General features: G+C 39.8%; 1 protein-coding gene across 1 annotated transcript; it reads right to left on the reverse strand.

Moving 5' to 3' along the window:
* Window positions 1-1,221: 1,221 nt before the first annotated feature.
* On the reverse strand, window positions 1,222-2,991 carry LOC129073218 (RNA-binding protein FUS-like). The gene has a single exon (XM_054576910.1). It carries the CDS (start codon window positions 2,951-2,953, stop codon window positions 1,373-1,375), a length of 1,581 nt encoding a protein of 526 aa, XP_054432885.1. The 5' UTR covers window positions 2,954-2,991; the 3' UTR covers window positions 1,222-1,372.
* Window positions 2,992-12,150: the final 9,159 nt, after the last annotated feature.

Raw genomic sequence — 12,150 nt, forward strand, 5'->3', positions numbered from 1 at the left:
AAATGGAGGCAAAGTAAGGATTTTCCCAGATGAAAGCAAGCTAAAAGAATACACCTCAACTAAACCAGCATTACAAGGCATGCTAAAGTTACTGCTTTAAGATGATGAAGAAAAGAAGTGAGAAAGAGAGGTTCACATGTACAAAAGGAAAAAATAAAAAAGTACTTGTCAATAATAACTGTAAATGTAATTGTATGAAATGCCCCAATCAAAAGATAAGCATAGCTGAATGGGTAAGAAAAGATGACCCACATATATGCTGCCTATACCAACCCCAGAACAAAGGACATACACATATTGAAAGTAAAGGGAAGGAAAAAATATTCTAAGACAATATTCCATTGTATGAATGTACCATAGTTTTCTCATTTACTGAGGGGCACTTAGGTTGCTTCCAGCACTTGGCTATTGTCAGTTGTGCTGCTATGAACATTGGGGTGCATAGGTTCTTTTGAAGTGGTGTTTTGGGATTCTTAGGGTATAATCCCAGCAGTGGAATCACTGGGTCAAAAGGCAGTTCCATTTTTAGTTTTTGAGGAAATTCCAAACTATTTTCCACAGTGTCTACACTTGTCTGCATTCCCACGAAGAGTGTACTAGGGTTCCCTTTTCTCCACAGCCTCACCAGCACCCATTTGTTGATCTGTTTATCATGGTCATTCTGACCTGTGTGAAGTGGTATCTCATTGTGGTTTTAATTTGTATTTCTCTGATGGATAGTGATGCTGAGCATCTTTTCATTTGTCTCTGGGACCTGTTTATGTCCTCCTTGTAGAAGTGTCTGTCCAAGTCCTTTGCACATTTTTTTATAAGATTGTCTTCTTGGAGTGGAGTTGTGTGAGTTCTTTATATATTTTAGATATCAAACTCCTATCTGATGTATCATTGACAAATGTATGTTCCCATATGGTTGGTTGCCTTTTTATTTTTCTGATGTTTTCTTTAGCCATGCAGAAGTTTCTTATTTTCATGAGGACCCACTTGTTTATTCTTTCCTTTCTGTCCCTTGCTTTAGGGGACATCGGCAAAAATGTTGCTGCGTGGAGTATCAGAGTTTCCTGCTTATGTTCTCTCTAGAATTTTTTTTCCCCCCTGGACCAAATACCAAACACTTTATTCCAGTTCCTGCTAAGCAGAATGACCTGAAGAAAAAACACCCCGCATTCCTGACCCAGACATCAATCCTCTGAAGAAGGGGTAGAGTGAGAAAATTTAACTAAAATGATGGTTTTTAATGGGAACCAGAGATATGGTTACAATTACATAGTCCGACACAAAAAACCCACGGGTGATCAGGAGTTGGAAGGTTACAAAATAATGAGGGTAACACTGGGTAGAGAAGAAAAGCTGTTCCAGAACCTCAGCAGGCAGGCTAATATGGCCTCTCCCTGCTATCCTGTCTGTGGTCTCCCCTGGAGTCCATCTTTCCAGGGTCAAAGCCACCTCTGTCCCCACCAACCCGGCCCCCTCGGAAGCCCCCACGGTCCCCGTCTCGGCCTCGGTAGCCACCCCGATCATAGCCTCCTCTGCCACCGCGACGATCATCTCCATAGTTACCCCCCATATGAGAGCCTCCTGGTCCCCCTCCTGGGCCGTCTGGTTTAGGGGCCTTACACTGGTTGCATTCATTCCTCCAAGAGAAGTTCATGTTCTCACATGTAGGATTAGGACACTTCCAGTCCCCAGCTCGCTGCTGTCCTCCACAACCACCACCTCCACTGGGGAATCCTCCCCGGCCACCGCCACCACTGCCACCACCTCCGTAGCCTACACGGCCCATGGGTCCTCCTCGCCCTTGGCCTCCGCGGCCATTGCCACCACCCCGACTGAAATCTGCTCGCCGAGTAGCAAATGAGACCTTAATAGGATTCCCAGAGAATTCTTTACCATCAAACCAGTCAATAGCTGCTTTAGCAGAAGGTGGGTCATCAAATGATACTGTTGCCTCTCCCTTCAGCTTCCCCGTTTCTCTGTCTGTATACAGATTAATCATGGGCTGTCCTGTTTTCTTATTTGTCTTAATAATAGCAATCTGCTTGCAGTAATCAGCCACAGACTCAATTGTAACATTCTTACCCAGGCCTTGTACGAAGATGGTGGTGTTGTCTGAATTATCCTGTTCAGAGTCATGACTTGATCCTTGGTCCCGAGGACCACCAAATTTATTGAAGCCATCATGGTCACTTACACCCATGCCGCCTCTGCCTCCATGGCCACCTCCACGCCCTCTGGGTTCATAGCCACCACTGCTGGGGTTGTAACCACTGCCACCGCCCTGGCCTCGTCCTCCACGGCCCTGCTGGCCTCCCCTGTAGACACCGCCACCACCACCACTCTGGTCCTGATTGCCATAACCGCCACTACTGCCGCCACCACTCATGGAGGACTGATCTTGACCATAGTTACCTCCACCACCCCCTCCACCACCTCCACTGCTACTGTTGTACTGGTTCTGCTGTCCATAGCCCTGAGGAGGATTATAGGAGCTTTGCTGCTGTCCATAGCCAGGCTGCTGTCCACCATAGCCAGACTGCTGACCATAGCCCCCACTCTGGGGCTGCCCATAGTTGCTGCTCTGAGAACTGCTACCGTAACTTCCCGAGGTGCTGCTAGGAGCTGGCTGCTGGCCATAGCCAGGGTAGGACTGTTGCCCATAAGACGACTGAGAACTCTGGCTACTGCCATAGCCACCAGCTGAGCCATATCCCTGGGGAGCTGACTGAGTGCCATAGCCTGTGTTCTGGGTCTGTCCATAAGAACTATAGATGCTCTGGCCATAGCCTGAAGTGTCCCCTGACTGGCTGTAGCCACCATAACCCTGCTGACCATAGGGCTGATTGCTCTGCTGGGAATAACCCTGCCCCGGCTGGGTGGGGTAGGCCCCATAGCTTTGGGTTGCCTGTTGGGTATAGTCGTTTGAGGCCATGTTGGTGCACGCGCAGCTGGCCGACATGCGATAAGACTTAAGTACCGCGGCGCACCGATGCCTCGAGCACTGAGCCTCTCTCTAGAAATTTTATGGTGTCATGACTTATATTTAAGTCTTTTATCCATCTTGAGGATTTGTGTGTGTGTGTGTGTGTGTTTGTGTGTGTGTGGCTTCAGTTGATGATCAAATTTCAATTTTTTTGCATGTAGCTGTCCAGCTCTCCCAACACCATTTGTTGAAGAGGCTTTTTTACTCCATTTTATGCTTCTGCCCCCTTTGTCAAATATTAAATGATCATAGAGACATGTTTTATTTCTGGACTTTCTATTGTGTTATACTGATCTACGTGTCTATTCTTGTGCCAATACCAGACTGTTTTGACTACAGTGGCCTTGTAACATTGTTCTATGTTCAGTATTGTGATCCCTCCTGCTTGGTTCTTCTTTCTCAAAATGTTGTGGCTATTCGGGGTCATTTATGGTTTCATATACATTTTTGAAATGTGTGTTCTATGTTTGTGAAATACATCATTGGTATTTTAACTGGGATTGCGTTGAATTTATCAATTGCTTTGGGCAGTGTGGACATTTTGATGATGTTAATTCTTCCAATCCATGAACATGGTATTTGCTTCCATTTTTTTTGTGTGTGTCTTTCTTAAATTCTTTCTTCAGTGTTGTATAGTTTTCCTGCATACAGGTCTTTAACTCCCTTGGTTAAATTTATTCCTAAGTATGGTGTTTTTCTTGATGCTATGGCAAATGGGATTTTTTTTCCTGAATTCTGCTTCTGCTATTTCATTCCTGGTGTACAAAAATGCCTTCAATTTCTGAATATTGATTTTGTATCCTGCTGTTTTTCCAAATTCCCTTATTAGGTCTCGAAGTTTTTTGGTGTCGTCTATTGGGTTTTCTATGTGCACTGTCATGTAATCTGCAAAAAATGATAGCTTTACTTTCTTGATTCCAATTTGGATGGCTATTATTTCTTTTTCTCTTATAACCGCTTTGGCCAGAATTATCATACTATGTTGAATAGAAGTTTTGAAAGCAGACGTCCTTGTCTGGTTCCTGATCTTAGTAGGAAAGATTTTAGTTTTTGCCCATTTAGCATGATGTTGGTTATAGGTTTTTCATATATGGCCTTTATTATGTTGAGGTATGCCCCCTTTATTCTCACTTTGCTGAGTGTTTTTACCATAAATGGGTGCTGTACATTACCAAACTATTTTTCCGCATCTATTGATATGATCATGTAGTTTTTGTCTTTCCTTTTGTTTATGTGATGTATTACATGTATTGATTTGCATATATTGAACTATCCTTGCATCCCTGGAATGAATCTCACTTGATCATGATGGATGATCTTTTTAATGTATTGGTGGATGTGGTTTGCCAATATCTTGTTGAGGATTTTACTCTCTATGTTCATAAGCGATACTGGCCTGTATTTTTGTTTCTTGGTTCTGTTTTTATCTGGTTTTGGGATTAGGTTTATGCTCTCCTCATAAAAAGAGTCTGGGAGTCTTCCCTCTTCTTGGATTTTTTGAAATAGTGTAAGAAGGACAGGAGTTAGCTCTTCCTTAAATGTTTTGTAAAATTGTCCTGTGAAACCATCCGGTCCAGGGCTTTTGTGTGCTGGGAGTTTTTTCATCACTCTGTCAATTTACCATCTGTTATCGGTCTGTTCAGGCTTTCTGCTTCTTCTTCATTCAGTGTTGGAAGGTTATTCTTTTCTAGAAATTTGTCCATTTCATCTAGGTTTTCAAATTTCTTGGCATATATTTCCTTTTTTAAAAAATATTTATTTTTTCAAATACATTTGTCTCTGCTTTCCCCCCACCACTTTCCCTTGCTCCCTCCCTCAACTCTTCCCCTTTGGTTTTGTCCATGAGTCCTTGCTATATGTTCCTTTACTTTCCCCTTCCCTTCCTTTTCCCCTGCCCCCCTCCCTATTTCTTCACAATGATTTCTTACAATCCTTTGTATTTCTGCGGTATCAATTGCAATTTCCCCTCTTTCATTTCTGTTATTATTTATTTGGGTCCTCTCCTTTTTTTCCTTGATGAGTCTGCTTAAAGGGTTGTCAATTTTGTTTATCTTTTCGAATGACGAGCTCCTGGTTTGGTTGATCCTTTGAATTGTTCTTTCCATCTCTATGTCATTCAGTTCTGCTCTGATCTTGATTATTTCCTTCCTTCTACTTTCTCTGTGATTCATTTGTTCTCTCTAGTTCTTGAAGTTGTAGGGTTAGGTAATTTATTTGAAATGTTTCTTTCTTTTTTTGGTAAGCCTGTGTTTCTATGAACTTCCCTCTCAGGACTGTCTTTGCTGTGTCCCATAGGATTTGGCCTGTTGTGTGTTCATTTTCCTTGTTTTCCAGAAACTTTTTGATTTCTTCTCTTATCTCATTATTGGCCCATTCATTGTTTTATAGTGTGTTTTTAAATCTGCATGACTCTTAAAGCTTTTGGGTTTTATCCTTGAGTTCAGTTTCCAGTTTCAAGTCCTTGTGGTCCGAGAAAATGCTTGTTCTTATTTCAATTTTCCTGAATTTGTTGAGGCTTGTTTTGGTCCTGTCATGTGGTCTATCTTTGAAAATGTTCTGTGTGCATTTGAGAAGAACAGGTATTTTGTTTCTTTGGGATGGAAAATTCTATATATGTCAGTTAAGTCCATTTCATCTAATGCATCATTCAGTTCCACAATATACTTGTTTATGTTTTTTTTGGAAGATCTGTCCATTTTTGACAATAGGGTGTTAAAATCCCTTACTAAATATGTGTTGCTGTCTGTATCTTTCTTGATATCCTCCAATACTTTTCTTATATATTTGGGTTCTCCTATGTTGGGTGCATATATGTTTATAATGTTTATGTCATCTTGATGGATTCTTCTTTTGATTAGTATGAAGTGTCCTTCTGGGTCTCTTTTATGGCTTTGTTTTGAAATCTATTTTGTCTGATATAAGTATTGCTACCTCTGCTATTTTTTTCCCTCTCCATTTACTTGGAATATATTTTTTCCATCTCTTTACTTTCTGTCTGTGTGGGTCCTTTGTTCTGAAGTTTGCTGCATACGTGTGGGTCATGTTTTCTTATCCATTCAGGTACCCTGTGTCTTTTGATTGGGGCATTAGTCCATTTACATTTAAAATTATGATTTATAGGTACTTATTCATTTTTTTCTTTCTACGTGTGTTTTTGTCCTTTTCTCTCTTTTTCTTCATCTTCTTTAACCAGTTCCTTTAGCATATCTGTAGTCCTGGTTTGGTGGATATATATATATATATATATATATATATATATATATATATATATATATGTATTTTAGACTTACTTTGTTTGGGAAACTTCTTATTTCACTTTCCATTTTAATTGAGAGCCTTGCTGCGTAGAGCATCCTTGGTTGTAGGCCTTTACTTTGCATTACTTGGAATATTTCTTGCCTTTCCCTTCTGGCTTGTAGTGTTTTTGTTAGGAAGTTATCTGCTAGCCACACTGGGGCTCCCTTGTATGTTACTACCTGTTTCTCTCTTGTTGCCTTTAGGATTTTTTCTTTGTCTTTGATGTTTGTCATTTTAATGATAATATGTCTTGGAATAGGCCTCAATGGGTTCCTCTTGAATGGAACCCTCTTGCTTCCTGGGTTGTGTTACTTTTTCTCTCCTCCAATAAAGGAAGTTTTCCATCATTACTTTTTCAAGCAGGTCTCTATCCTTTGCTCCTCTCTCCTTCTAGTATTCCTATTATATGGCTCTTATTATGTTTCATGTTCTGCTGCATTTCCTTAAATGCCTCTTCATTCTTTTTTAGTCTTTTTACATTTTTTGCTCTTTTTGGGAGCTTTTTTCTACCTTGTCCTCTACCTTGCTGATTCGATCCTGTGCTTCATCAAGCCTGCTTTTGATTCCTTCTACTGTGTTCTTCAATTCAGAAATGGTATTCTTCATTCCCTCTTTTCTCTTATTGATAGTTTTTATGTCCTTCTTCATGCTTGTATAGTTTGCAATAAGTTCCTCATATTTTTCCTGTAGTTTTTTGGTAATTCTCTTTGAGAACACTGAGTTTCTTTAGAACCGTTGTTTTGAACTCAATATCTGATAGTTTACTTGCCTCTCTTTCATTTAGTTCTGTCTTTGGGGATTCCTCCTTTACCCCTGTTTGGGGGTGTTTGTTTTCTGTCACATTATTTGTGAGACTCTTCTTTTTTCTTCTGCTTGTTAAATTGATATGCCTTGATTTCCTGACTTTGTTGTGTGAACTTCTATGTTACTAGACTGGTTATTTTTTTCTGGGTCTCCCCTGATGATGTCATATGTTGACCTCATCTGTTCTTCAGCAGTCTGTCTGAGACTTCCAGGAATCTACTGTCTGTGTCTGTCTCCTGCAATTGTTAATCTAGTCACTCTGCCCTCATCCCTTAGGCTTAGGCAAAACAGAGTGGGGCAGTGCTTCCTGAGAGCGAGGCTATTGTGCCCTTACAGTCTGCTGCCACTCATGGGAGCTATCTGCCTGAGGAAGACAGAAGCTGAGGAGTGGGCGAAGATTCATCACTGATAGCCCCCTGGCCACTTCTTCAGTTCTCTCCCCAATGCTTCCATCTCCAGTCTCTCCTCAGGCATCTCTAGACAGCTCTGTATCCCCTTGAGCCAGTGATACACTTTCTGTGCCGGGCGCTCTGCACTCAGCATGCAGGCCTGGATGCAACTCCTGGCTGGGGCAGAGTGTACTAAGGGCAGAGCTATTGTTTCCTTTATGCCCGAGCAATATGGAAGCTGCAGAGTGGGTGGTGAGTCATTACCGGGGCCCTGCTGGCCACTGTCTCAGTTCTATCCCCAAAGCTTTCCTCACCAATCTTTCCTCAGGCTCCAGCCCACTCTGTCCCCACCTCTGCCCAGAGACCAAGGTAGGTGGCTTCCACTGCAAATTTTTCATTGGCCTTTTAAACGTCTTTGGGTCTCTAGCTGCCTATCTCTGGCAAAGAGCACCACTACAGTTTTCACAGCTTTTTACTGTGTGCTTTTTTGGGTTCTGATGCTGTAGGCTAGAGGTCCCCACTTACGATTCCGACCCTGTTCTTCTCAGGGGGATACAATTGGCAGTTTCAGTATACCTCTGGTGCTGGCATCCGTGGGCGCCCAGCCCACCTTCTTGAGCCTCCACCGCACTTCTCATCCATTAAGAAGTGCGAAAGTCGATTCCACTGTCTGTCCGAGGCTCCGAGGCTTCTCTCTCACTATCGTTCCATTGTTTTCCAGGTGATATCTCCACAATTGAGTTGCAATTCCAGTTTGGTCCTGGGAGGATGTCAGTGTGACTTCCACTCACTCTTCAGCCGTATTCCCTCTCTTCTCATTTTGTTGATGGTTTCTTTTTGTTTTTTGTTTGTTTTTTCTGTGCAAACCTTTTTAGCTTGATGTAGTCCCATTTAATTATTTCTTGTTTCCCTTGCCTGAGGAGGAATATCAGAAAATATAGAACTATGAAAAATGCTCAAGAGTTCATGGTCTATGTTTTTTCTAAGATTTTTATGGTTTCAAGTTTAATATTTAAGTTTGATTGTATTTATTTGTACCTTCTTTCTTTTTTTTTTTCCTTCATAAGTCTGGTTAAAGGTTCAACAATCTAGTTTGCCTTTTTGAAGAACTGCCTCTTGGTTTTATTAATCTTTGTCTTTCTTTATATTCTATTTCATTTATTTCTGCTCTGAACTTAATTATTTACTTCTACTCACTTGGGTTAAGTTTGTTGTTCTTTTGTAATTATGTTTTTAAATTGTTGTTTTATTATAGATTTCCCCAATTGCTTTCCCTTGCCCCACGCACACCCTGCACCCAGGGTCAATTCAACCCTGTCCTTTATGTCCATGGGCCATTTATACTTGTTCTTTAACTAGGTCTTTGACATTCTTTCCTCCCTTATCCCCCTCTTCACCTCTGGTCCCTGTCAGTTTGTTCCTTGATTCCACACCTCTGGTTCCATTTTACTCACTTGTTTTTTTTTTTTTTTTTTTTTTTTTTTGTTCATTAGGTTCCTGTTATAAGTGAGATCATATGGTATTTGTCTTTAGTTTCTGGGCTTATTTCACTTAGCATAATAGTCTCCAGTTCCATCTTTGCTGTCACAAAAGGTAAGAGTTCTTCTTTCTTTCTGCTGTGTAGTATTCCATTGCATAAATGTACCACAGGGTTTTTTTTAATGACCTTTATCTCTCTTTTCTTTTAAGGGAAAGTGAGCCTTTAAAAAAAAAAAGATTTTATTTATCTTTTGAGACAGGTAAGGGAGTGGGAAAGAGAGGGAGAAAAACATCAATGTGTAGTTGCCTCTCATGCACCCTCTACTGGGGACCTGACCCACAGCCCAGGTATGTGCCCTAACTGGGATTCGAACAGGTGACCCTTTGGTTCACAGGCCAGCAGTCAATCCACTGAACCACACCAGCCAGGGTTGTACCACAATTTTTTGATCTACTTATTTACTGATGTGCACTTACTCTTTTTCCAGCACTTGGGTATTGTAAATAATGCTGCTCTGAACATTGGAGTGCACAGGTCCTTTTGAATTGGTGTTTCAGTATTCTTAGGGTATAATCCCAGCAGTGGAATTTCTAGATCAAAAGGCAATTCCATTTTTAGCTTTTTGAGGAAATTCCATACTATTTTCCACAGTGGCTGCACCAGTCTGCATTCCCACCAACAGTGTGCTAGAGTTCCCTTTTCTCCAGAACCTCAACAGCACATTTTGCGTATTGATTTGTTCATCATGGCCATTGTGACTAGTGTGAGATGGTATCTCACTATGGTTTTAGTTTGCACATCTCTGATGGCTAGTGATATTGAGCATCTGATGTTCATATGTCACTGGGCCCTGTGTATGTCCTCCTTGAAGAAATGCTTGCTCAGGTCGTTTGCTCATTTTTTAACTGGATTTTTTTTTTTGTCTTCCAGGTGTTTAGTCATATGAGTTCTTTATGCATTTTGGAGATCAAACCCTAGTCTGAGGTATAGTTGGCAGATAAGTTTTCCCATATGGTTGGTTTCCTTTTCATTTCAATGATGTATTCTTTAGACATGCAGGAATTTTTTTAGTTTGATGTAGTCCCATTTTTTCATACTTTCCTTTATTTCCCTTGCCCTAGGGGATGTATCAGCAGAAATATTGTCGCATGGAATATCTGTGATGTAACTGCCTATGTAATCCTCTAGGGCTTTTATGGTAGTGCAGCTTATGTTTACATTTTTATCCATTTTGAGTTTATTCTGGTGTATGGTGTAATTTGGTGGTCTAGTTTCATTTTTTGCATGTGCCATTCCAGATCTCTTAGCACCATTTTTTAAGGAGGCTACTTTTACTCCATTCCATGCTTCTGCCTTCTGTGTCAAATATTAATTGTCCATAGAGACATAAGTTTATTTCTGGGGTTTCTGTTATATTCCATTGATCTATGTGTCTGTTATGCCAGTACCAGACTATTTTGATTAGAGAGGTCTTTTAGTATAGTCTGAATTCAGGTATTATGGTCCCTCCTACTTTGTCTTTTTTTCCCCCTCAAGATTGCTGCAGCTATTCAGTGCCATATTTGGGTCCATATAAATTTTTGAAATATTTCTTCTATATCTGTGAAATATGTCATTGGTATTTTAATAGGGATTTCAGTTGATATGTACATTACTTTGGGTAGTATGAACATTTTGAGGATGTTGGTTATTTCAATCCATGAACATGGTATATGTTTCCATTCGATGTATCTTCCTTAATTTACTTATTCAGTGTTTTGTAGTTTTCCAAGCACAGGTATTTTACCTCTTCAGTTAAGTTTATTTTTAGGTGCTTTATTTTTCCTGTTGCTATAGTAAATGGGATTTTTTCCTAGTTTCTGTTTCTGATATTTCATTGTTGGTGTACAAAAGTGCCTTTGATTTCTGAATATTGGCTTTGTATCCCACTGCTTGGTGAAACTCACTTATTAGGTTGAGTAGTTTTCTGGTGGAGTCTATAGGAATTTCTATGTACACCTTCATGTGATCTGCAAACAATGACAGTTTTATTTACCTCTTTCTAAGTTGAATGTCTTTCATTTTTTTTCTTGTCTGATTACTTGTCTGATTTCCATACTATGTTGAACAAAGGTGGTGAGTGTTGACATCCTTGTCTTGTTTCTGATCTTAGTGGGAAAGTTTTTAGTTTTTGACTGTTGAGTATGATGTTGGCTGTAGGTTTCTCATACATGGCCTTTAGTATGTTGAGGAATGCTCCCTCTGTTCCCACTTTGCTGAATGTGTTTATCACAAATGGGTGTTTTACTTTATCAAATGTTTTTTCAGTGTCTATTGATGTGATCATGTGATTTTTGTCTTTCGTTTTCTTTATGTGGAGTATTATTTTTATTGATGTGCAAAAATTATACCATCCTTGCACCCCTAGGATGAATCCCACTTGATCATGGTTTATGATCTTTTTAATGTATTGCTGAATGTGGTGTTTCAATATTTTGTTCAGGATTTTAACATCTTGTTCTTTTTCAAGAATCTTTAAGTGTAAAGTGAGATTGGTAATTCAATATTTTTTTTTGTTTTCTGAGATGGGCTGATAAAGCATAGAATTATCTTTTAGGATGGTTTTTGCCATGCCCTATTGATTTTGGGTGGTTGTGTTTCATTTTCATTTGCTTCAAGGTAACTTTTGACTTTTTCCTTGATCTCATTGTTAACCCATTTACTGTTTAGTAACATGTTATTCAGCCTCCATGTCTTTGTATGTTTTTCAGTTTTCTTTTTCTGATTGATTTCTAGTTTTATACCATTATGGTCAGAGAATATGCCTGATATGACTTCAATCTTTATAAATTTATTGAGATTTGTTTTATGAGCTAACATGTGGCCTATCCTAGAAAACGTTTCATGTGCACTTGAAAAGTATGTATATTCTGCTGTTTTTTGATGAAATGCTTTGAAGATATCAATTAAATATCTGATATACTGTGTCCTTTAAGGCCACCAATTCCATGTTGATTTTCTACCTGAAAGATCTATCCAATGATGTCAATAGGGTGTTAAAATCCACTACTACAAATGTATTACTGTAAGCCTTTTCCTATATGTACATTGAGCTTTGCTTTACATATCTGGGTGCCTCTATGTTAGGTCTATAGACATTTACAAAGGTTATATCCTCTTTTTGGATTTTTCCCTTTAGCATTATGTAGTATCCTTCCTTGTCT

Source organism: Pteronotus mesoamericanus, unplaced genomic scaffold (assembly GCF_021234165.1).
Source record: "Pteronotus mesoamericanus isolate MK-2021 breed Mesoamerican mustached bat unplaced genomic scaffold, CSHL_Meso_final contig_37, whole genome shotgun sequence".
Lineage (NCBI taxonomy): Eukaryota > Metazoa > Chordata > Mammalia > Chiroptera > Mormoopidae > Pteronotus > Pteronotus mesoamericanus.